Source organism: Aquarana catesbeiana, linkage group LG02, assembly GCF_042186555.1.
Source record: "Aquarana catesbeiana isolate 2022-GZ linkage group LG02, ASM4218655v1, whole genome shotgun sequence".
Classification (NCBI taxonomy): Eukaryota; Metazoa; Chordata; class Amphibia; order Anura; family Ranidae; genus Aquarana; species Aquarana catesbeiana.
Window position 1 is genome coordinate 52,841,458 of NC_133325.1, and position 27,482 is coordinate 52,868,939.

The 27,482-nt window shown below is 42.9% G+C and overlaps 1 protein-coding gene across 4 annotated transcripts in view; it reads right to left on the minus strand.

Annotated features, from left to right (window-relative positions):
- Positions 1 to 27,482, minus strand: part of GDPD5 (glycerophosphodiester phosphodiesterase domain containing 5) — a gene marked incomplete at its 5' end in the record, with an annotated part of 273,877 nt that overhangs the window by 81,259 nt on the left and 165,136 nt on the right. For all 4 annotated transcript variants that reach the window (XM_073612890.1, XM_073612888.1, XM_073612889.1 and 1 more), the window contains 2 exon segments: positions 5,211 to 5,304; positions 14,082 to 14,185. In XM_073612890.1, coding sequence (XP_073468991.1) covers positions 5,211 to 5,304; positions 14,082 to 14,185 — 198 coding nt within the window.

A 27,482-nucleotide genomic window follows, 5' to 3' on the forward strand; every position in this document is an offset into this window, starting at 1 on the left:
GGTATCCCAGCGTTGCCCCACTGATTTCAATAGGGAGCAGCGGTGGAGAAGCGGTAAACACACCGCTCCGTCACCGCTCCAAAGAAGCTGCTGGCAGGACTTTTCCTGGCGTCCTGCCAGCGCAGCGCTCCGGTATGAAAGCCCTCGGGGCTTTCACACTGGAGACAATGCTGCAGCTGTTTGAGGGTGGATTGCAGGCGCTATTTTTAAAGCTATAGCGCCTGTAAACGCCCTCGGTGTGAAAGGGGTCTAAGGGTAGAATGAAGTAAAATCAATATGTTTTATTCAGAAGATGATAAAAGTGATCACAATCACAGGGTACAAAATTAAGAACAAGTCAAAATAACCATATAGACATAGATCCCGTACCCTATAGCTTAATCTGGAACCCAGCTTTGGACTCATAGGGTTGGAGACCAGAGGTAGTGTTCCCAGGAAAGTTCCCAACATGTTTCGGGAATATATAGAAATTCCTTCTTCATGGAAGGGTAAGAGCAAGGTATAATGGTTTAAGGGTGTAATAATTAAACATATAAGTATATGCACAAATACACTGAGTGGACAGTTAATACCATTACAGATAAACTTTTCAGTATGATAGCAAATATTACATACTCACGATATATGGCTGTGTCAAGGAAGTTGTCTCTCGGATGTGTCCCATCGGATTGTGCCCACAGATGGATCAACAGGTGAGAGGGAAAGGGTATCCCATACACCAGAGGAGTGGGCGAAGTGGATGCCAGATGGAAGGTGACCAACACTGCGTCAGTTGGTGCTCACAAGGATAACATATATGGAGCTACTCCTAATGTAATAAAGGTGTTAATGTAATAAAGATGTATGCATGAGTGTTTATGTGTATTATAGCAGCAATGGGGATAGGGAAGGAGACGGGAGAAAGAAAGGAATAAGTGGGAAGCAGGGGGGGGGGGGGGGGGGGGATGGGGAGTCTGCAATGTTGGTCACCATCTGGAATACACCTCGCCCACTTTTCTGGTGTATGGCATCTGGAATACACCTCTCACGGTTACTCCATCTGTGGGTGCAATCCGGAGGGGCACATCCGAGAGGCAACCATTATCTTCCTTGACATAGCCATATATCGGCATTTGTAATATTTTCTATCATACTGTATAGTTGATCTGTAATGGTATTAAGTGTCCACTCTATTTGTGCATATACTTATATGTTTATTACACCCTTAGACCATTATACCTTGCTCTTGCCCTCCCCGGAAGAAGGAATTTCTATACTATTACAAAACATGTTGGGAACTTTCCTGGGAACACCACCTCTGGTCTGACCTCCAACCCCATGAGACCAACCCTGGGTTTCAGATTATGAGCTATAGGGTACCGGATCTGTATGGTTATTTCGACTTGTTCTTAATTTTATACTCTGATTGTGATCACTTTTTTATCATGTCTGAAAAAAAACTTATTGATTTTACTTCACTGTACTCTTACTACTATGGTTACTGCCTTTAAAGTCCAGTTGGGGCCCTATTCTCAGTTTAATATTTGTATCTAGGGATGTGGCAGTCAGTCTTTGGACTTTTACAACACTGCGCTATTTACATTCATACATCAGTATTGTGTGCAAGTACCCTAAATGTAAACCTGTTTGGATGCACAAAATATCCACTATCTGTATCTACTGACTTCAAAGTTCCAATAACGCTACCAATGAGAAGCCAGCGGTTGAGGCTTGTAGCCAGGTTATTCAAGAACCAGAAAACATTTTTTTTTAAACATTGACCTTTAAATAATCTTCCCAGGGCCCGAGCCTGCACTAGCAGAGCTTTAAGCTGATGCAATCTCCCTATATGATCCCTCCATTATCCCATGAATATTTAAAAGCCTGTTGATGGATCACAGTAATAAAAAAACGCGTTTAGAGAATGTTTAATCCCAGCCCACCGATAAAGCTCTAGGAGCAAATAAAGCGGCATAATTACAGCAGTACGTTTGTTAAATGTTGGGCGCATACAAACCACATAACATTAAGAGGACACAAAGGTGACCGAGGCAAATGAGAACAAATGTAATTAAGAATAAACTAGCGTTTTCAAAGGGAAGCCGGCAATTATCAACAAAGCCGCTCTGTCATTTAGCACGGCCTTTCCTTTCCCAACTTCAGCCATTGAGTACATTTTGTACCCTATTGCTCTTAGGCCTAATTCCCTCTCTAAACTCCAAACCTGAAGAACATGGTGAAGAATAACCTAAACAATAGTTTTTTTTTGACCAGGCCATTTTTTGAAATACGGCACTGCCTTAAAACTGACAATTGCATGGTCGTGCGACACTGTACCCAAATAAAATTTGTCATTTTTTCCCCCACTAATAGAGCTTTCTTTTGGTGGTATTTGTTCACCACTGTGGGCTTTTCTTGGGCCAGAAATAAAAAAAGACCAACACTTACGAAAAAAAAAAATTATATATATTCTTTATTTTCTGCTATAAAACATATCCAATTAAAAAAAAAAAAATCTAATTTCTTCATCAATTTAGGCCAGTATGTATTCTGCTACATATTTTTGGTAAAAAAAAAAAAAATATGAAATAAGCGTATACTGGTCTGCGCGAACGTTAGAGCGCCTACAAACTAAAAATCGTCTACAAGATAAAAATATGTACGTCACTGTACTGACACTGGCTGGGAAGGGGTTAAACATTTAGGGTGATCAAAGGGTTAACTGTGTGCCTAGCCAGTGTTTTTGTGTACTGTGTTAGGTGCTTTTACTGGGGGAGAGATGGATTTTATTCCCTGCTTTGCAGGAACACAAGATCCACCTCTTTGCCCGTCAGAAAGGAGATCTGCCTTTTTTATATAGGCAGATCTAAACTCTGTGCGTTTTGGCGACGATTGGCAGGTGCAGATTTTATTGGGATTTTATGTGATAGACCAACACAAAGTGGCACATAATTGTGAAGTGGAAGGAAAATCATAATTGTTTTTTATTTTTTTTTTACAAATATCTGAAAAGTGTGGCGTACATTTGTATTCAGTCCTTTAGGCCAGGTTCACACTGGTCGATGGCGTCACAAGGAGATGTCGGCGTCTGGTGATATCACCAGGTAGCCCCACTCTTTCATTTATTTAGTGGCGGCAGAGCGAGGTTGACAATGGATCTACACCGGGGGACAAGGTTTTTATTTTTTTTTAATAAAGGACTTGTATGTGTGAATGAGTAGGGGTACAATGTAGATGTAGAGCACCTCCCCATGTTGAGGGCATGTGGCCTGGTATGGTTCCAGGGGAAGGGGGGGAGGGGGGGGGGGTGCCCGCTCAACCCCCCTTTTCCTGGCCTGCATGCTCGGATAAGGGTCTGTTATTGATTTTTTTTGGGGGGGGGGGGGGCGACACCACACCATTTTTTTGTTTGGCGTGGTTTTTTCTTTAACCACTTCAGCCCCGGAAGAATTGGCTGCTTAATGACCAGGCCATTTTTTGCGTTTCGGCACTGTCGTTTTAACTGACAACTGCCCGGTCGTGCGATGCTATACCCAAACAAAATTGACGTCCTTTTTTTTCCCCACAAATAAAGCTTTCTTTTGGTGGTATTTGATCACCTCTGTGGTTTTGATTTTTTGCGCTACAAACAAAAGAAGAGCGACAAATTTGAAATAAAAAAAAAAAATACACAATATCTTTTACAAAATAGGGGATAGATTTATGGCATTTAGTAATTTAGTAATGACGGCGATCAGCGATTTTCATCAGGATCAGTGCTATAAAAATGCACCGATTACTGTATAAATGACACTGGCAGGGAAGGGGTTATCAATAGGGGGCGATCAAGGGGTTAACTGTGTTCCCTAGGTGTGTTCTAACTGTAGGGGGGATGGGACTGACTAGGGGAAGAGAGATCGGTGTTCAAACTTAGTATGAACACACGATCTGCCTCCTTTCACCTGAGAGAACCAGGTTTTTTTGTGTTTACACACACACATCCCCATTCTCGATCTGTAACGAGCAAACGCGGGTGCCCGGCAGTCACCGCGCCCGCTGGGCACCCACATCGGCTCCAGGGACATGCTACGGACGTGCGCACTGTCGGAGGAGTCTTAAAGAGCAGACGTACAGCTACCACGGCACGCGCAGGGGAGCCAACCTGCCGCAGCTGGTCCGGAAGCAGTTAAAATCCATACCAGGCCCAAAAGGATTGGGGGGAGGGGGGGGGGGCACGCTGTTTTTTCTCAATTTCTTATTTCCGGCAATTGTCTAGTTTACATTCAGCTGTCAGTGGGGAACCCCGCTGACAGCTGAGTCATCCATTGTTAAGGACCAGTTTCACTGGCTGTTAAGGATGCTGATCCTTAGCAAAAATGCTACTGCTCCTAAACCCTTTTGAAAACGCTCCTAAATACTGCAAAAACGCTGGCAAAAAACACTAACCCAGCATTTTTTCAGCAGTTTGAGTGTCTAGTGTGCACGGAGCCTTAAATGAAAAGGGTGTTGCACCATTAGAAGTTTCCCCTTTTCTATGGTTTTTTGTGATGGGACTATTTTCATTGCTTCGGAATGATAAGGATTAAGGCTGTAGCCACACTGACCATACAAGCGCATATTGATGTCTTTATACTGTGAGGTTCTACAATCTGGCGAGTTTTCACCCGTAAGCTTCGGTGATGGTCCTTTTATAGTAATTATAATAAGAACTAGGTCTTAATATTGGAGATTGCTGGATTTTTTCCCCCCTTTTTTGAATATAAACAGTGGAAGGTCTAATCTATTCTACCACTGCAATTTTTTCTTAATGTTTGAGGCAAGAACTACATATATTGCCATTCCTTCAAGCTGCCTAAAAACGTATATTATTGTGGACGGCATACAATTAAAATACCTTCTTACAGTACACAGAACAAAGAGGTTGGTAAATATTCAAATAGATTGACCAGAGGAACTGGATGCTACATGCAGAGTAACAATGGCAGATCTGATTTAAAATGTCAATCAACTTTTTGTACACCTGAACCCGTAGGACAATATTTCTCAACTCATGTTCTCAAGTATCCCCAACAGGTCATGTTTTCAGGATTTCCCTCACATGAAACGGGTGTGGTAATTACTAAAGGCAGTGAAACTCATCAAATCACCTGTGCAAAATAATTTGGACTGGAGTTGAGAAACACTGCTGTAGAACACTCCTAGTCTCCAGTCACCGAGCCCCCCAGACCCCAATTCTGTGTGAAGTGACTTACCAAGAGTGCTGTAATATAAGTAAATCCCGCAGCAGTAGTGACAAGGATTGGAATGGACCAGTCATCCCAGCGTCCTGTTCTATTATATAAAAACCTGTAAAACAAGATGATTACATTTAATAAACATTTTTAAATGTTTGCAGATGCATTTTGTGTATGAAGGCTTTTTAGAAACAGTGAGGGGGGGGAAAGTATTGGATCCCCTGCTGATTTTGTACGTTTGCCCACTGACATAGAAATGATCAGTCTATCATTTTAATGGTAGATTTATTTTAACAGTGAGAGACAGAATAACAACAAAAATATCCACGCATTTCAAAAAAGTTATAAACTGATTTGCATGTTAGTGAGTGAAATAAGTGTTTGACCCCTTTGCAAAACATGACTTGGTACTTTGGTGGCAAAACAATCACAGAGGTCAGATGTTTCTTGTAGTTGGCCACCAGGTTTACCCACATCTCAGGAGGGATTTTGTCCCACTCCTCTTTACAGATTCTCTCCAAGTCATTAGGGTTTTGAGGCTCATGTTTGGTAACTCAAATCTTTAGCTCCCTCCACATATTTTCTATGGGATTAAGGTCTGGAGACTGGCTAGGCCACTCCAGGACCTTAAAGTGCTTCTTCTTGAGCCACTCCTTTGTTGCCTTGGCCGTGTGTTTTGGGTCATTGTCATGCTGGAATACCCATCCACGACCCATTTTCAGTGTCCTGGTTGAGGGAAGGAGGTTCTCACCCAAGATTTGACAGTGCATGGCCCCGCCTACCGTCCCTTTGATGCAGTGAAGTTGTCCTGTCCCTTAGCAGAAAAACACCCCCAAAGCATAATGTTTCCACCTCCACGTTTGACGGTGGGGATGGTGTTCTTGGGGTCATAGGCATCATTCCTCCTCCCCCAAACAGGGCGATTTGATGCCAAAGAGCTAGATTTTGGTCTCATCTGACCACAACACTTTCACCCGGTTCTCCTCTGAATCATTCAGATATTCATTAGCAAACTTCAGACGGGCCTGTACATGTGCTTACTTGAGCAGGGGAACCTTGCGGGCGCTGCAGGATTTCAATCCTTCAGGGCGCAGTGTGTTACCAATCGTTTTCTTGGTGACTTTACTCCCAGCTGCCTTAAGATCAACAAGATTCTCCCATGTAGTTCTGGGCTGATTCCTCCCTGTTCTAATGATCACTGAAACTCCACAAGAATGGCAGTTATTTTGGGTCAGAGGCGGCTCTAGGCTTTGTGAGGCCTTAGGCAAAACGTACACATGAGGCCCCACGGACTGGGACGCTCCGTGATGAGGCCGCTATTCCTCAGGCTGCGGGCAGTGTCTGATTTGTCCATCAGCTCCTAATCCACAGAGTCCCAGTGGGGGTAGGCGGAGCCGCCGGCGTCAATTTCAGTGATTGAGAACAGGCAAATTAGGAGGCCGCGAGGCCCCTGTGAGTGCGAGGCCTTAGGCGACCACCTAATTTGCCTAATTAGAGAGCCGCCTCTGTTTTGGGTTTCTTCCATTTGTGAGTAATCGCACCAACTGTCGTAACCCTCACACCAAGCTGCTTGGCGATGGTCTTGTAGCCTATTCCAGCCGTGTGTAGGTCTACAATCATGTCCTGTGTAGGTCTACAAACTTGTCTTGTCCAATCTTGTTCTCCTTGGACAGCTCTTTGGTCTTGGCCATGGTGGAGAGATTGGAATCTGATTGCTTCTGTGGACAGGTGTCTTTTATACAGGTAACAAGCAGAGATTAGGAGCACTTCCTTTAAGAGTGTGCTCCTAATCTCAGCTCGTTATCTGTATAGAAGACACCTGGGAGGCAAAAATATTGCACATTGATAGGGGATCAAATACATATTTCACCCATAAAAATCCAAATCAATTTATAACCGTTTTGAAATGCGTTTTTCTGGATATTTTTGTTATTCTGTCTCTCACTGTTAAAATAAACCTACCATTAAAATTATAGATTGATAATTTGTCAGTGGGCGAATGTACAAAATCAGAAGGGGAGCAAATACATTTTCCCCACACTGTAAATCCACGGCACGGTTTAAAAAAAATAGTGGGCTTTCTAATAAGAAAGCAGTATCAAAAAAGGGGAATGGGATAAGGGAAAGGACATGGACCTTTGGGCCAGAGTGTCAACTGACCAGGTCAATGGTAGGAGTTCTGACTCATCCAAAGTGAGGATGGAGTTCACCAATGAGGACCAATATGGATTCAGAACAGGCAGGGGGTGAGGAAAGATATCCTCAAAAAAGAGGGGCCGTACCTTCAAGAAGAGAGCTGGGAACATGCATCGGAGTACTCCTAAGATAAGCTTTACTGAAAATTTGCACACAAATAGACAATTTGTAAACATTCACAAAAGATGGCAAAAAAAGTTTAAAACTACAACGTTGACTTTCTAAAAACACACTCCCGGGATACCAGCCATGCCACTTCCATCCATACAAGACACTAAACAGGTTAGTAAAGATGACACATGTAAAGGGGGTTTAGAGGGGTCCTGGGAAACCTACAAGGCACTTGCAGCTACATGTTATGTGCCTGCCTTTAGGACATCCAGGCCCAAGGTATACCCTGTGTCTCCAGTATTGGTAAAATCTATACAAAATCTGCAATCGTGTACATCTTTTCCTGACAGTGTAAAAACGTAACGGATGACACCTACAGACTGGTCTGAAGGGCTCCTGGGAAACCCACGGGGCACCTGCAACTGAATGCTAGGTGCCTACCTTGAGAACATTCAGGCCCCCTTATGCCCTGTGTCATCACTCAAGTGCAAAGGAGGGAGTCTATGGCGGACCAGCATACAAATACAGCAGTGGACGTTATATCCAAGTACTGAGTTCCTATGGTATTCACCAATTCAAAGCCACTGCTGTCTGCACAAACCCAACAAAGGGCAGTAACATAAATGCTCAAAACCAAACTGGAAGGGATTCAATGTCAAAATGTATGGCATAGGGATGAATGATACAAGTGGTGATGGGACAATTCAAGTGTGGTCACTGGGTATCAAAGTGCAACAGGAAGAAAAGAACGGCTGCACACCACAGGAACGTTTTAACAATTTTATTCCAAAAATACCAAATGACAGCCAACAAAGAGTGTCCGAGCCCAGTAGGTGACGCGTACGTTTCACACTGACCTCAGTGCTTCTTCAAACCTGGTTTGCACTCAGCGCATCCGGACTGTAGTGACTGCTCACCTGGAGCAGCGTCTCCCTTGTTTGAATTATCATTGTGCAACTCCAGACTATTCACATAGATTTGTGACACAATCTGTGATCACATCACTGCTAATACCCCAGTCTGTGGGAAGGCCCTCACTAAGATGCACAGGGCACTGACAATATTCCTCTTCAGCGAGGAGGTAGGACCTCACATGTAGTTGTCCACCATTTTCTGTGGTGGGGGGGCCTTCTTCCTGCATCCACTTGTCACTGTTGCCCGCTGAAGTTGGTGCTGCAAGTCACTTGGGTTCCCCTGTTGCAAGCTTAGTGTACATCCATCTCTGTCTGGCCGCTCACTTCCGGTTTTGCTTCCGGTTTCCGCAACTTCCACTTCCTGTTTGTCGTGAATGGATATGGGCAATCAGGTGGTAGATTGCCTGGGCATGGTTGAATAAAGGGGAGTGCTTGGGGCGCTACAACGCGTTTCACCCACCTAGCACCTGTGTTTCAGCAGGGTGGGGTGACAAATACCCTCCACTCTGTAGTCAGCGGCGCAATGTTGATTGTCTTTGGTAGATGTTCTGCGGGTTTGGTTGCTCTTCCCTGTCTTCTAGAAAACTGTGGCTGGTTCTGGAACATAGGCATGGAGCAAGGCAAATAGGCAGCATGAAGATTTATATGGTCTTACCCAAGATGAAAAAATGGATAAGTGTGGCGCTAAACCATATATGTGCGTTATTGGGTGAAACCTGACAGAATAGACATCTGGAAGGGAAAAAACCCAATAAAGTGTATTTAATAAAACACGAATTTAATCGTGTATGGATTAATATATAGACATTATAGTCAAGATAAGTGACACAAAGGTGGTGATAGAAACAATATATGTGTTATATTACTAAACACTAAAGGAGCACTATATAAACTAGTGGGTGACACTAATAGTATCGGGTCACCATGAGATGGTGATAAAAGAAATATAAATTATGAAAAGAAAAGATAGTTAAATAAAACAAAAACCTCTTAAAAGGAACAGTGACATCAATGTCTGATGGACATAAAGTGAACCAATGTAAGTGAAGATGATGTGTCAAATTGACGATATGAACTACTTTCAAAACTAAGAGTCCAATCTGGATAAATAAATAACCAACATAACTAGAAGTCCAACACAATCTAGGCATCTAGGAATGTAGCTGGAAGATCAGCAGCAACCGAGACCAATGGTGTGGGGCCCCTAGATCCAGGGATGGCATCCACAAAATAAGGTATCCAACATATATGAGAGAGGGATAGGCAAGAATACCCTTGCCGGCAATGGTGGACTCCACAGCCAGCGGCTTAGGAGTCAGACAAGCTTGAGGCAGGGATAAGAGGTGTTCCCACAGCGATAGAAGATGGTGGAGAAAACTGCGGCACTCACCGACCGAACCTCTCTTGTCCCAGAAACTCTCGATATCACAGGTGCAGATAGGAAACTGCTCACAAAGAAGTTGCCTCCATGAAGTTGGAAAGGGTCCCAAGATAGTGGCAAGACAGGCATCAACACCCGTGGCGCATTGGTGGTTCAGTGGTAGAATTCTCACCTGCCACGCGGGAGGCCCGGGTTCGATTCCCGGCCAATGCAATTATGGTGTCTTTGTCTTTAAAGCCCCCCCCCCCCCTGGTAGCTCTCTCCCCCCAATTTCAAGTCCGGTGGAATGCATCAAGGCACAAGGTGTTTATTGTCTAGGTGAGTGTGGTCAAAAACCATTTAAAATGACCATAACATATACATACACAAATTACCAAAAATACGTGACATATAGGATTACTTCTTTTGTATATGTGCAATCAGACATCAAATATGTTGAACAAGGTCCATACAAAAACGTTCCTTTTTTTAAAAATGTCTTTCACCAGTAAAAGAATGAAAAGGCATCAATAATATTGATATAAAGCACCACTCTTCTGTTGATGTGAAGCATGCACTGTTGTCACCCTGGAGAATGTGATAATAGGGAAATTCCTCCACCAAACAAAACGATCTGCCCCTTACCAGATATTTAGATCTCTTGTTTAAGGAGATCGTATATGCAGGTGGCTGTGTCCCCCAGCCACTGGGTCTTTATCAAAAATAAGGCTCCTAGGGTCTCTACTCAGGGGGTCCGCTGGATGTTAAGCTGGCACTCAAATCCCAAAAATGAAAGAAAAAGCTCCATAGCGTAATACTGACATTTATTGGTAAAAAAATCATAAAAAAATGCACTTACAATGTTGTAGAATTAAAATCGCGTGTGTACACAAACAATGCCGGCCGGCTCACAGCTGCTGCCCGTTGCTTCCGGGATCAGCGGTGGATGGTGGTGACGCAGCACGTAGCGCAGTATATATCTTTTGGTTATGTGTTTATTGTCTAGAACGTACTAGGTGGTGTGAAGGTTCTTTAAATGGGTGTTGATGCCTGTCTTGCCACTATCTTTGATCCAAGCGCTTTTTATTGCTCTATACCGGACTCCAATTTTTGGGTCAGGGTGTATTTTATTGTTGTTTTTTTAAATAAAGCTCCTCAAAAAGCTTATTTACACTATGGGGAAGTCTTCTTTTTTGATCCCATCTTTTATGAGGACCCTTTCCAACGTCATGGAGGCAACTTCTTTGTGAGCAGTTTCCTATCTGCACCTGTGATATCGAGAGTTTCTGGGACAAGAGAGGTTCGGTCGGTGAGTGCCGCAGTTTTCTCCACCATCTTCTATCGCTGTGGGAACACCTCATATCCCTGCCTCAAGCTTGTCTGACTCCTAAGCCGCTGGCTGTGGAGTCCACCATTGCCGGTAAGGGTATTCTTGCCTATCCCTCTCTCATATATGTTGGATACCTTATTTTGTGGATGCCATCCCTGGATCTAGGGGCCCCACACCATTGGTCTCGGTTGCTGCTGATCTTCCAGCTACATTCCTAGATGCCTACTTATTCATTTGTGTTGGACTTCTAGTTATGTTGGTTATTTATTTATCCAGATTGGACTCTTAGTTTTGAAAGTAGTTCATATCGTCAATTTGACACATCCTCTTCACTTACATTGGTTCACTTTATGTCCATCAGACATTGATGTCACTGTTCCTTTAAGAGGTTTTTGTTAGTTTTATTTAACTATCTATTCTTTTCATGATCTATACTTCTTTTATCACCATCTCACGGTGACCCGATACTATTAGTGTCACCCACTAGTTTATATAGTGCTCCTTTAGTGTTTAGTAATATAACACATATATTGTTTCTATCACCACCTTTGTGTCACTTATCTTGACTATAATGTCTATATATTAATCCATACACGATTAAATTCGTGTTTTATTAAATACACTTTATTGGGTTTTTTCCCTTCCAGATGTCTATTCTGTCAGGTTTCACCCAACAACGCACATATATGGTTTAGCGCCACACTTATCCATTTTTTCACCTTTGTTACAATTAGTCCGATTGTTGTGCTGGCTGATTTTTCGTTTTGGATTGGCGCATTATTTTTGTTTTGTAGTTCTTACCCAAGATGGCCCAGGTGGTGGCTGGGACTGGGTATAGTCTGAATGGCAGAACAGCAGGGGTTTCCTGTAAGGGGATGCCACCTGTTCAGGTGAGGGGTGGCTACCCCCTACCCTGAGCCATCCTACTCCAAATTGTTGTTCGAGCTGGGGAGCCTATTTTCAAGTCATCTCCTGGAGCCAATCTGGAACTCTGCTCAAGAACCCTGTCGAAAGGAGTTGGAGGGTGTTAAGGAGTCTGGTTAACCTCCCCCTCACTGGAATATGTTCTGCAGTACTGGAAGGAGGCACTCAATTACCCAAGGGACATTGTGAGTACTGATCTGACCTGTTCTGAGTATCCCATACAACTTCCCTACATCCTATCCAACCCCCCCCCCCCCCCAAAAAATGTATGTGTATAATATATATATATACACATACACACACACATATATATATATATATATATATATATATATACACACACACACACATATATACATACACACATATACACACACATACACACTCCCTAGACTGATACTTCTGTCAGTTTGCCTGAACTGTGCTGTGTGTGCTGGCAGCCACTGCACCTGTGAGGAGGAACCTAGGTCATCAACATCTGTGCTTGTGAAATACGATAACCAGTGGTCCCAATTAGACTAACGCTACACAAAATTAAATGATTTTTTACACTTTAAAAACTATGCATAAGTACAAGGTTTTCAAATGTTTAATATGGGGGGGGGGGAGCCTTCCTCCTGCATCCACTTGTCACTGTTACCCGCTGATGTTGGTGCTGCAAGTCACTCGGGTTCCCTGTTGCAAGCTTAGTGTACATCCATCTCCGGCTGGCCACTCACTTGCGGTTTCCGTAACTTTCACATCCTGTTTGTCATGAATGGATATGTGCAGTCAAGTGGTAGATTACCTGGGCATGGTTTAAGGGGAGTGTGTGGGGCGCTACACCAACGCGTTTCACCCACCAAGCACATGGGTTTCAGCAGGGTGGGGTGACAAATTCCCTCAATTCTGTAGTCAGTGGTGCAATGTATAATTGTATATAAACCTATACGTACACAAAACACACACACACACACACCCCTAGAAACCTACCAATGTATATAAATTACCAAAATAGGAGGATAGAGCCGATTTAGTCTCACTTTAATAAAACAGAGCACTGATAACAGAGCAGTTACTTCTATGCCCATTACAAGAGGTGTCCTGACGGCATCACCATGATGAGCTCTCCCACTTGACATACAGAGTCGCTGGGTATCCATCACTCAACTATTATGCAGTGCCTGAATATTAAAAAGGCCATCCATCTCATGGTTGCCCATCTGGAACGAACGCCATCTCCGGCAAGTAACATCTCTGACATGATTCTACATCTCATTCTAATAGGAGCGCCACAAACTCAATTACAGAATCGCTCGAAAGCAAGACCCAGACATTGGAAGGGAGCACGCTGACTTTCTGTCTCAGTTAAACCAGTTATAGATAAAGGCCCTTCACTGCTATATTTCCTATTTTTAGGACTACATGGCAGATGATGAGCAGTCATGTGACCCATTCCAAGTGGCAGCTGATAAGGGATGATCTGGACCATTCTAAAATGCTGCATAAGACAGTGAGCAAGTTGTGAATAACATCTCCTTACCTGTTAGAAAATGTAAGGTCACTGACATTGTATTTATATACAGTGAACAGCTGACAACAGACGTAAAGCAGAACTCTAGCTTCAAGTCTCCCCCTTACTCTCCCACCTTCCCTGAGGCTCCCTGGGAAGTTTTTTGTGGACATCCTTGCAATAGAGCAGGGTTTCTCAACCAGGGTTCCTTCAGTAATTTCAGCCATTCAGATAAGTTGCCGCTGACACCATTGATCTTTTTAGCTACCTGTAAGGCGAGAATTCTTCCCAATGGCCACAAGTGTAAGGAGCTTTCTTCCCACTGACCACCACACTAATGTATCATGAGCTATAGACAATTTTTTACATGGGGTTCCTTGAGATCGGAAAGTTATTTTAAGGGTTCTTCTGTATTCTGTAAAGGTTGGGGAAGTCTGCAGTAGACAGTCCTTTGTGTGCTACAAGGTAACCTTCTATCATGATCCAGGACAGACGTTTTTAATTCTCTCACAGATGTTCAATAATGGTTTTGCAGACTGGAGAAAAGAGTTGATGTACTCACCAGTTGAACTCATTGTAGTCATTGTGAACTTCCCACCAGAAATAAAACCAGGTGAGGGTGAGGAAGAAGGTGAAGGTGAGGATCGCAAACCATAGCAGTTCCCACTGTTGGCACAAAGAGATGACAATGAGCATGAGTGAAATGGACGGAAACAAGCGGCTTACCCCTACAGCCAGCAAGGCCTGAACAGATCATACTGTGGATATTTGATTGTCTTTAAATAATAGGCAACACTTCCAAATGCTTGGCATCACATTGCACAGAGGTCATATGTCTTAGGCTCTCCATACAATCTCTGTACAATCAACATTACATTTACCAAAACTTTATGGAGGACCTACCCAAACTATCCAATTATCTTGTATGCAATCGGGCAGGCCCTTGCACTAGATACTTGTTGGTCTCTATGTCCTGAGACTGAAAGTGAGGGAAAATCCAAAAATGTACAGTTCACAGAAGAGAAACAGAAGGGAAATCATCAAATGGGGACATGTTTTCAAGGGACAAATGTCCAATTTCTCTCACTTCCTGTCCTGTATCGTAGATGAGAATTTAGGGAAATCTACCAAACACAGAAGACAAAAAAAACAAACTTGATGGGTTTTAACTAGGGGTGCAACGGATCGTCATCGATCAGTGATCCGATCCTCGGAGGTTGATCCGTACGGGACACCTGCGATCCACGGAGCGCTCTGTGGCCTCGGCCATAGGAAAGGCCGTGGCTTCGGCCTAGTTCTGGAGCGGCGGCCATCTTGGTACACCCGGCGGCCGTTTAGCATGTGATCGCTCCGTCAAATGACGGAGCGATCACTTGTAACAAACCGGCGTCATGTCATGACGCCGGTTCCTCTCTCCCCTCTGTGTACTGATCTGTACAGTGGAGGGGAGAGATCGGATGGCAGCAGTGCCAATACTCTGCAATGCCCTGCCAATACTCTGCAATGCTCTGCTGCAATGCCCTGCCAATACTCTGCAATGCCCTGCCAATACTCTGCAATGCCCTGCCAATACTCTGCAATGCCCTGCCAATACTCTGCAATGCCCTGCCAATACTCTGCAATGCCCTGCTGCAATGCCCTGACAATACTCTGCAATGCCCTGACAATACTCTGCAATGCCCTGACAATACTCTGCAATGCCCTGACAATACTCTGCCAATACTCTGCCACACCCTGCCAATAGGGAGATTGTGGATATTACAGTGGGGGAGATTTTTTTTTTTTGTTGATCCGAAAATGATCCGAACCGTGACTCCTAATCCGAGGAACGATCCGAACCGTGAGTTTTTTGATCCGTTGCACCCCTAGTTTTAACCATTCTCTAAATTATACAAAACGTTAAAACAAGTTTTGGCTTTACATACGCTAAGCATGTAAAAATACCTGTACTAAAATAATAATTATGTAATAAATCCAATGCTAGCAACTCACATCAAATTAAACTGTAAGCATGCCACTTTGCAAAATCAGTCTCCCATGTAACTAGCTATAAATCACATTTTGTCATTGGGTGCTCCATGACCATTCACATTCTAAAATGTGTTTCTCAACCTTTTTTTTAGTCAAGGCACCCTTTAACCACTTGCCGACCGGCAGCAGTACATATACTGCAGCAAGTCGGCTCTATTGCGCGAAACGACGTACCTGTACGTCATTTCGTGTAACAGCCAGCGGGGGCGTGTGCGCTGATTGGCCAGAGGGGGAGCCAATCAGCTAGTCCGGCAGATGCAATGTACGCCGGCCACCCACGATTGCTCCCCAGAGAGGCAGGATGGTGGTCTGCCAATGTAAACAAGACAGATCGCTGTTCTGTCAGGTGTAAACAGAGAGTTCTTGTTTTCCTGCTAAGCAGGAACACGGATCTCTGTTCATCCAGCGAGTCAATTCCCCACACAGTTAGAAAGTATCCCCTAGGAACACACAACTTTATCACCCCTGGTGTTAACCCCTTCCCTGCCAGTGTTATTAGTACAGTAACAGTGCATATTTTTAGCACTGATCACTGTAATAATGTCACCGGTTCCAAAAAAAAAAAAAAGTGTCAAGTGTGTCCGATTTGTCCGCCACAATGTCGCAGTCCCACTAAAAATCACTGATCGCCGCCATTACTAGTAAAAAATTAAAAATACCAAAAAAATTTCCCATAGTTTGTAGATGCGATAACTTTTGCGCAAACCAATCAATATACGCTTATTGGGATTTTTTTTTACCAAAAATATGTAGAATATATATTGGCCTAAATTGATGAAGTTTTTTTTTTTTTATTGGGTATGTTTCATAGCAGAAAGTAAAAAATATTGTTTTTTTTTCAAACTTTTCGTTTTTTTTTGTTTATAGTGCAAAAAAAAAAAAAAAAAAAAAAAAAAAAAAAAAAACCACAGAGGTGATTAAATACCACCAAAAGAAAGCTCCATTTGTGGAGAAATATTTTTTATTTGGTTACAGCATCGCACGACTGTGCAATTGTCAGTTAAAGCAACGCAGTGCCATATCACAAAAAGTGGCCGGGTCATTAAAGAGGAACTGCAGTCTTCTCACATAATTTGTAATAAAAACATATTTGCCATTCTGCTTCCCTCCAACCACTTTGCATATTATTTTATATATACTGTGATTCTGTACTTGCCAAATATGCTGCAGAAATCTCCCCCTGCACGGAGTCTGGCTGCAACCATTTTAACTGTGGACAGCTGAAGCTGCTGCCTTGTTAACTTCCTGGATTTACAGACACACAGAGGCACACCTCCAGCTCTGCAGCTCTCATTGGCCCTCATGACTCATCCCCTTCCCTTCTTGGCAAACTCAGAGTGAGAGAAACAGCTGTGCATGATGTCATAAGCCTAGGCTAATGACCAGACAAGTGTTTTACTATCCAAAGTTAAAACAAGGGCAGATGATTTAATAGACAGAAAGATGAAAAAATGACCAAAGTTCCGCTGTAAGGGAGTAAAACCCTCCAGGGCTGAAGTGGTTAAAATTCTGGACAATCTGGAGGCACCCTACAAAATTCTGGACAGCCTTGAGGCGCCCCATTCTCAAATGAAAAAACTATTCTAATAGTAGGACACCCAACGTTAGAAGTGATTTATTCTTCCAAAGCAAATACACTTTTGCAAACAGGTACTGACTAGTATTCCAGTGTTTCATTTCTCCCTCAATTTTTCTCCATCACTTGGTTAATGAGACCCCAAAGCTAATGGGGAGAGGCGCAAAGAAGGGTCAAACAAGGATGATATATGCAGGGAACGGACACCCTCCTTATTAACTGAAGTCATTGGACGTTAGGTTGGCAGCTAGGTGGTTGTAATGGTGTACAATGAAAACATGTGGTTTTGTGCAACTCAAAAGGCAGGTTTCTTTCCCCTTGCCTTTTATTCAAGGCAGAATCTTAACAGCCTAAACAAACAGCACGTATACTGCGCCAAAAAGCCACAACAAGAAACGTTTGTATGACAACGTATACAGTGGTGTAGTGTGTAGCACTCTCGCCTAGCAGTAAAAAGGGTCGCTGGTTCGAATCCCAACCACGACACTACCTGCCTGGAGTTTGCATGTTCTCCCTGTGCCTGTGTGGGTTTCCTCCGGGTACTCCGGTTTCCTCCCACACTACAAAGACATGCTGGTATGTTAATTAGCTTCTGTCTAAATTGGCCCTAGTATATGAATGTGAGTTAGGGACCTTAGATTGTAAGCTCCTTGAGGGTAGGGACTGATATGAATGTACAATGTATATGTAAAGCACTGCGTAAATTGACGGCGCAATATAAGTACCTTAAATAATAATAATAATAATAATAATAGGATTCTCCATGTAAAACCACATATGCCATTGCAAGTAACTGGATACACATGACCACAAAGCAGCCCTGTCATGCTAGTGGCCATTTATTGGCTCCTGAAATCCTCCCAAAAACACAACTGGAACTTTCAGCCAAACTACTAACATATTTCTCAAGGCTTTGTGCTGAACGATCACCCAATGTGTGTAGTTTTTTCATCATGTTCCCTCAAAGGGTCCACTAGGGGTCCAGTGACAAGTAATAGATCAATAGAAATCCAAGTAAAAAAAAAAAGTCTTAAAGTATGTCTGTGCCCAGTCTGTTTTCACATTTTCTTAAACAGTAAAGGAGCTCAAAAACAAGCCATTCCGGACCTTTATAGCGGCAAGCACTGTGAAGCAATTAATTCTCAAAGATCAGAACATAGAACAGCATAAAACATCTGTGGTTTGTTTAGACTGTTATGCATAACAGAATCTTGAAAGGCAAGGGAAAAAAAAAAACAGATTTTCTGGATTTTCAAGTTGAATTTCTCCTCATTGCTTATAGGTATGGCGGTGAGTAAGGGCTTGCATTAAAGTGATTTTAATGATTGTTTAAAATGTGTGAAGGGTCCCATTGCTCTACTTGACTATCGGCACCAGCAACTGTCTCTAAAACCACTAGATCCCTTCACCGCCTTTAGTAGTTTCTAGAGTTTAAAGAAAAAAAAAATTAAAGTGCAAAGCATCTCTTTTTATTGCTACCAGTTGAACAACCATTCTGTCCATCACAAAATAAGAAAATGACAAATGTGCCAATAATAGAATACAAAATTGCTTCTTAGACATAGTTAATACTGACTTAGAATGCATAATGTGCTAACTTATAGTTTTCTCCTATATCACCTGTCAGGTTCGGTCAGGCTTTTCTTGCTAGCGCAACCAAAGGAAAGGAAGAACATTTACCTTGGCAGTACTGGACCCAACAATTTGCTAAATAGTGGTGTGTGATGTGTGCTTCTATCAGTCAGAAGTTCTCAGCACTTCCTTCTTGAAAACCCTATACCACCCAAGAGCCTCCAATTATTACAAAAATGCCTTAATTAGATGCCCTACTTGTAATAACCTAGATGAAAATCATTTAATACTAAACCAAAAATAAGGATGTTTCACCAAAGTGTACATAGCACAGGATTAGTTACACTAAATGTCCAAAACTTTGTGGACACCTGGCAATCACAGCATCTCAAAAAATTAGAATATCATCAAAAAGTTAATTTCAGTAATTCAAAAAGTGAAACTCATTCTATTGATTCATTATACACAGAGTGATACATTTCAAGCAGGTTTCTTTTAATTTTGAAGATTATGGCTTACAGCTAGTGAAAACCTAAAATTCAGTATTGTGAAAAAGTTCAATATTGTAGGCTCATGGTGTCACACTCTAATCAGCTAGTTAACTCAAAACACCTGTAAAAGGTTTCCTGAGCCTTTCAATTTTTTAATGCTCTCTCAGTCTGGATCAGTAGGTTACACAATCATGGGGAAGACTGCTTCACAGTTGTCCAGAAGACAGTCATTGGAACTCTCCACAAGGAGGGCAAGTCAAAAAAGGTCATTACTAAAGAAGCCGGCTGTTCACAGAGTTCTGTATCCAAGCATAACAATGGAAAGTTGAGTGGAATGAAAAAGTGTGGTAGAAAGGTGCACAAGCAACCTTGAGAGGATTGTGAAGCAAAGGCCATTCAAGAATTTGTGGGAGATTCACAAGGAGTGGACTACGGCTGGCGTCAATGCTTCAAGAGCCACCACACACTAACATATCTAGGACATGGGCTACAACTGTCGCATTCCTTGTGTCAAGCCACTCATGAACCAGAATCATCATCAGAAGCGTCTTACCTGGGCTAAGGAGAAAAACGACTGGACTGTTGCTCAGTGGTCCAAAGTCCTCTTTGCATCTCATTTGGAAATCAAGGTCCCAGAGTCTGGAGTAAGCGTGCAGAGGCACAGAATCCAAGTTGCATGAGGTGCAGTGTGAAGTTTCCACAGTCTGACGACTGCTGGTGTTGGTCCACTGTGTTTATCAAGTCCAAAGTCAGCGTAGGCCTCTACCAGCAAATTCTAGAGCACTTCATGCTTCCCTCTGCTGACCAGCTTTATGGAGATGCCAATTTAATTTTCCGGCAGCACCTGCCCACATTGCCAAAAGTACCAATACCTGGTTTAATGATCATGGTATTGGCCAGCAAATTCGCCTCACCTAAACCCTATAAAGAATCTGGGTTATTGTCAAGAGGAAGATTAGAGACACCAGACCCAACAATGCTGACAAGCTGAAGGCCGCTACCAAAGCAACCTGGGCTTCCATAACACCTCATCAGTGCCACAGGCTGATCACCTCCATGTCACACCGCATTGATGCAGTAATTCATGCAAAAGGTGCCCCGACCAAGTATTGAGTGCATACTATACTGTACATGGACATACTTTTCAGTAAGCCAACATTTCTGTATTAAAAATCCTTTTTTATTGGTCTTATCTAATAAAATTTTCTGAGATACTGAATTTTGGGTTTTCACTAGCTGTAAGCCATAATCATCAGAATTAAAAGAAATGCTTGAAATATATCACTCTGTGTGTAATGAATCTAAATAATATACTAGTTTCACTTTAATTGAATTACTGAAATAAACTTTGAGGCCATTCTAATTTTTGGAGATGCACCTGTAAATGAGCTTGTTGGACATCCCATTCTAAAATAATGGGCATTAATATGAAGTTCCACTCCCCCCCCCCCCCCTTTTCGCCTAGAACAGCCTTTGCACTTGTGGGAAGGCTTTCCATAAGATTTTAAAGTGTGTCTCTGGGAATTGGTATCCATTCAGCCAAAAGAGCATTTGTGAGGGCAAGTACTGTTTTAGGACAAGAAGATCTGGCTCACAATTGGCATTCCAATTCATCCCAAAGGTATTCAAGAAGGGTTGAGATGAGGACTCTATAGGCCCATTCAAGGTTCTCCAGTCTAAACTCTACCATGTCTATACCAGAGCTGGCTTTGTGCACATGGACAGTCATACTGCAACAAAGGTTCAAAAACATACAATATGGCATTGTATGCTGTAGCATTAAAGCAGACGTTTCTCTAAAATGCAAAGTCCCCTCATTATTGTAGCACCCTGGAGTTTAGGCAGGGTTGCTCCTCACAAATTTACCCATTTACCTCATAATTATCCTGGTTGATTGTTAGAAATCTATTGATTTCCCCCAAGTTTGGCCTTGTTACACTTTTCTCTTCTACCACTAGGTGGGTGGTACTAGATATGAGAAGGGCAGCGCAAGGTCAGGTTATGGGTATATGGGGTATCTCAGCCAATGGGCAAGGGTTTTCTTGAATCCCTTGGCCTGCTGGGAGAGCCTATATATTCGGGGTGAGGTCAGGTGATCTGTGTTCTGTGCCACCTGGACGGCTGTCTGGGTGGATGTGTGTTGTATTGCTGCTAGGCCAGGGATTGGGCCTATCCTGGGCACATCTGGCTGCTAGGCTGTCTAAGGGCCTATCCAGAAGCAAGAGAGCAGAGCAGGGTTGGGACTGCGGCTAGAAGTACAACCAAAACTTACGGTTCTGCTGGCCGGAGAATCTGTCGTGGTCGGAGGTAGAGGGGAAGCTGTCACCACTAAGGGACCATCCACCTCATTACCAGGGACCACAGTAACTGAAGCAAGTACCAAAGCAGTATTCTCACCAACCAGGGACGGTGAAGAATCGGGAAACTTCAGTGGGTACCAAGTCAGGGACCCAGACAGTGGAGGTGACGCTTGCAGAGCAGCCTTGTGTGTCAAGCCAGGGACCGAGCAGGCCAGTGGGATGAAGCTTGAGAGGTATCTTGAGTGCCAAGCTAGGGACCCAGCAGAGAAGCGAGGGTGATGCTTAAGGAAGATACCACCATGAAGATTGGAGGAGCTCAAGGGATTCAGTGGCAGTGCATCAGCGGGTCTAGTGAGAGATCGGGAGCTCAGTGCGCTGAATAACCACAAGGAGTGATTGTAGGGGAATAGAAAGGATCTGTTAAGCTTTGTGTTAGGAACTGTTAAAGACTGTTGCCATAGGAGACAGCATTCCTGCACATGCAGATGTGGCGTCTTGCTGGATGCCTTTCCCTGCATGGCTGTCCTCTTATCGAAGTCTTGGAGTCTGCCAATGGAACTTGCAACTCACAGAACACCCCCATATCACAGAACGCCCCTATATCACAGATCTCCCATATTACAGAGCCCTCCCCATTGATATTACACACTTTCATAAGATCGCAGCACTCCCCCTCCCTTATTCAAGCAAGACAGGAAACATGACAGGTGTGGACAGAGGGTGATCACAGAGCCCCCCCATCACAGACTCCCCCCTCACAGAGCCCCCATATCACAATCGTATGCACAGCTGCATATGATTTTGCACTCTCCAGTTTTAGTAAATTAACCCCCAAGTATGAACTGAAATCCTTGACAGAGTTTATCTTACCAATGGGAAAATCTATAACACCAATGGGGGCTTTCTAAATGCTACGGATGAGGTTTGGGTTCAAGGAGAATCCTGGAGGTTCGAGATTCGCAGTCCCTGCAAATGAATGTGCAGCTTTGTCCAGGATAATTTGTTTTAATCATAATGCACTGAATGGTCTTCAAACTAGGTCCTAGAAGGGTCAATAAGAGGGATTTCAGTTAAGCTGGCCCTTCATTATAAAAAGGGGAGGGCAGGGTACAGAGCAGCCATGGTGTAAATTGGAAGCTGTTGTGGGTGAAGCAAAGAGAAAGATAACGATCAGTTAGGAAACTAAAAATTTAAAGCGGTTGTAAGGCTTAGTTTTTTGCTAAAAAAATAAACAGGTTATACTTACCTGCTTTGTTCAATGGTGTTGCACAAAGCGGTTCCGGACCTTCTCTTCTGGGGCCCTTGCCAGTGCTCTCAGCTTCACCTCTCCTGTGTGTGCCCTCATAGCAAGCAGCTTGCTCGCTTCCAAGCTGGGCTGTGTGCATCCATAGACACACAGCATTTCTTGGTCTGCCCCGCGCTCTCTCCTCTAAGGATTTGATCGACAACAGCAGGAGCCAATGGTTTCCTGCTGCTGCCTCTGTGAGAGGTACATAGACCAGCACCACTTAAGACAGGCACAGCACTGGACAGGCAGGGCTCGGGTAAGTATTTATGGTGGGGGGAGGCAAGCATTTTTTTTACCTTCAGCCAGGGAATGCATTAAGTGAAAAGAAATATGGCTAAAACACTGTTGGTGCATTTTGTTATTGTTGGCTTATCTTCCATTTAATTATTTTTTTTCCTCTAATGCAAGGCTTACCTTTAAAAACAAACATTGTGTGTGTATGTATAATGTATAATATATTATAATTATATATATATATATATATATATATATATATATATATATATATATACACATATATACACACACACATATACATACACACACGTTATGGCAGTGTTTCTCAACTCCAGTCCTCAAGGCGCCCCAACAGGTCATGTTTTCAGGCTTTCCATTATTTTGCACAGGTGATTTGAGCAGTTTCACTGCCTTAGTAATTACCACAGCAGCCATTTCATCTGAGGGAAATCCTAAAAATATGACCTGTTGGGGCGCCTTGAGGACTGGAGTTGAGAAACACTGCGTTATGGTGATAGAGGCTTTAATTCGATGATCAAACTGCTTTATTTTGATGCCATGCTTCCCTTAAAAACAGCTTAGTCTCATGATGGGGGGGTGTATTTTGGGGTTTTAATTTTTTGTTTTTTTCAAGTTTGGGGGAGCTCAAAGCATTTGCTTATTACTGACCACCTTGATCTTGGAGCCTTCTACTTTTTCACAGCACACATCATTTGAAAGAAAAAATACATGGTAAGAACAGTGTGCACCTAAACTACCCTACATCACTCAGATTTGTTACAGCCCCCACATACCCAACATTTAAATAAAAGTTAGGCATACACTAGTTTGGCCTATTCCTGAAATATAACGGTCTTGCTGCTGGCCTAATTTACACTGCTGTGTCCTCTGCAGTATTTTAATTCTTGTAATAAAACTCCAGCCTGTGCTCTTTGTTTCCAGTAAATTTGGGTATAGCCTTGCTCATTAAAATTGTCCTGCTGTTGGCCTATTTTACACTGCTGCGTCATCTGCAGTATCTCAACTCTTGTAGTAAAACCACAGCCTGTCCTCTTTAGCTAAAAAGTTGGTCTACTGCTGGCCAATTTAACACTGCTGTGTCATCTGAGTGCAGCCTGTTAATTCTTGAAGTAAAATGCCTGTCTTTTCTCTACCATTTCAGCATTTCAAATATATCCTGCTGCTGGCCAATTTTACACTGCTGCATCACTCGCGGTCTGTAAATTCCTAGAGGAAGCTTGATAGAAATCGTCCAGGAGTAAGAGGATGGTTTCACATCCGTGACAAAAAGGACACCCACAGCAAACTACTGGTCATTTTCTGCCAGTCAAAGCAGACTTATTAGTGTTTAATGCAAAAACAAATGTACCATGCTAAAGCAAGGAAAAAAAAAAAAATCAAATGAAAAAAAACTTTAAAAAAAAAAAACAAATTAAAGTTGGATGGGGGTACTACCTGCTGTATAGAAGCAATTGTAAATGGAAAAAAAAAATCTATTGCACAGCCAAATATGTGCACCATGGTACACCGGGTGCTGAGACTGTCCAGCCCACTAGTAATATCCCAGCCTGTAATACCCTTATATTACCAGGTAATTTTTCCATTTTCTATTACTGTGATAGTTTGACTGACAATTGCTCTAATTGCCAAAATAATTTATTTTTTTGCCCTCAAAGAGCTTACAATTTGAGGTCCGTAACTCACATTCATACATACACATACTAAGGCCAATTTAGACAGGGGCAAATTAACCTACCGGCATGTCTTGGGAGTGTGGGAGTATAAGGGAGGAAATGGGTTGTAAAGCCTCAAGGTTTTTTCCACCTTAACAGCTTGCCGACCAGAGCAAGACGATATACATCGGCACAATGGCACGGCTGCGCAAATGGGCGTACAGGTACGTCCCCTTTAAGACGCGGCATTGTGCGCCCGCCACTTACTCTGTGACCGTGCCCGCAGACTCTATGTCCCGCGATCATGTCACGGAGGCACAAACAAGCCATTTCCCTGTTCTGCCTTGTGACATGACAGAGCTTCTGCTCCCTGTCATCGGGAGCAGGGATCGCTGTCATGTCAGTGGTAGCCCATCCCCCCCACAGTTAAAATCACTCCCTAGGACACAATAAACCCCTTGATCCCCCCCTAGTGTTTAACCCCATTCCCTGCCAGTGTCATTTATACAGTAATCAGTGCAATTTTTATAGCACTGATCGCTGTATAAATGTGAATGGTCCCAAAATAGTGTCAAAAGTGTCCGATGTGTCCGCTATAATGTCGCAGTCACGATAAACATCGCTATAACTTTTGCGCAAACCAATCAATATACACTTATTGCGATTTTTTTAACCAAAAAATACGTATAAGAATACATATCGGCCTAAACTGAGGAAAATTTTTTTTTTTTTTTTGGGATATTATAGCAAAAAGTAAAAAATATTACTTTTTTTTCAAAATTGTCGCTCTTTCTTGTTTACAGCGCAAAAAATAAAAACCGCAGAGGTGATCAAATACCACCAAAAGAAAGCTCTATTTGTGGGGAAAAAAGGACGTCAATTATGTTTGGGTGCAACTTCACACGACCGCGCAATTGTCAGTTAAAGCGACGCAGTGCCCAATCGCAAAAAGTGCTCTGGTCAGGAAGGGGCTAAATTCTTCCGGGGCTGAAGTGGTTAATGCATTCTATGCATTAAGGTAATAACCATTTTGTGCTGAAGCTCCCCCCCCAGAGCGCCCCTTTTTCTTACCTGAGCCCGATCCGATGATGTGCATGAGCACAGCGGCTCCAGCCACAGTCTCTTTCCTCATTGGACAGATTAATAGCAGCAGAAGCCATTGGCTCCCGCTGCTGTCAATCAACTCCAGTGACACGGGGGCCGGGACTAAGTCCCGCTGTCTGTGTCAATGGATGCAGCAGCGAGCCTGCACGGGTGCGTCCATGGAAATCTTAGCACATTTAATTCTTAGCACATCAGGGACAGGATGAAGATCAAATTCATAGCAGGAGAGAAGAGGGGGATGAAAGGGTTAAAAATGATCCTTATTTGCTGCTGTGATCTGTGTTATGCTCTGCAACTAAAGAATGGGTCATTCCTTTATTCATTAGCTCGTCTTACCTCCACACCCTCTGTTGTAAGAGGAAGGGGTGGGCTCTCAGATATAAACACTACATTGTTTACATCTGTGCTCACTGTGATTGGTCTCCCTATGACAAATTACAGCAATCACAATGTACAAACACTTCATCTGAATAAACACAGCAATAATAGAGCAGGTAAAAAAGATTTTTGTATATTCAACATTGCCCTCGAATCCAAAAAGGACCGAAAAGACCCTCTTCCACCTGTATGGTATCTTTTGCCCAATCTTTTTTTTTCTTTTCAGTTTGGGTTTGCTGAAATTTGAACCTGGGCAGATTTGCCCATCACTACTGAACAGGCTCCATTCACACTTGTACGAGTTGTCATGCAACTTTAGACATAAAAGTTGCATGACAAGTCGTTTCCCATGTTTTCCAATGATAACCAATCATATATGTGTGACTTAAAGTTGCAGCAACTTCAAAGTAGTTAATGCACTACTTTGGTCCAACTTTCATGCAACTTGAGGGCCATAGACATCAATGTTAACCCTCAGAAGTTGCATGAAAGTCGTACCTGAATGTTAAACAATGCAACTTTGTACAACTGTTGTCCATTATCACTGGTCAAAGCCAAAGTCATATCCAAGTTGCCCCAATCCAAAGTTGCATCAAAGTTGTACGACTCCAAAGTTGCGCCGTCTTTGTAGAGCAAGTGTGAATGGAGGCTAATGGCCCGTACACACGATCCGAAAATCGAACAAAAAATACCGATTTTGAAGTGATTGTATGAGAATCGGGTCGTTAGTACAGAGCTTTCGAGAGCCGATCACGACAGTTCATCGGATATTATCCGATCGGACAAACACGAACATATTTCGTACGATTTTTGTTTAATCAGTACAGTTGTCGTCTGAAAATACAATACAAATACACTACAACACGACATCAGTTGCGATTTTTTATTCTGTCGTACGAGAATTTTCGTAACTTTACTAACATCTCCATTTTTGATATGCGACTAGCATGCAAAAAAAAAACAAAAAAAAACGGACGATCTGTCTTCCGATTTTCAGATAGTGTGTACGGGCCATTAGACTTCATTGACACTAGAAGGTACAACTGAGCGAGCATGCTTTTTTCCGAGTTTCCACATGTCATGTTTAGGGGAGCTCATTCATTTCAATGGGCAACCCCTATGTGCGAGGCATGTGCAAAAAAAGGGTGCCTGCACCATTCCAAAAAATTGTACTGAACCAAAACACATTTTTACTGCAGTACCATGTCTTTTGGTAAGCAGGAAAGCACACACGTTTGAAGGATGTGTGGGGATGCAGTTAGGATTTAAAGGAACCACTGCACGTTGTGGGATAGATTATGATTTTGAGTGCA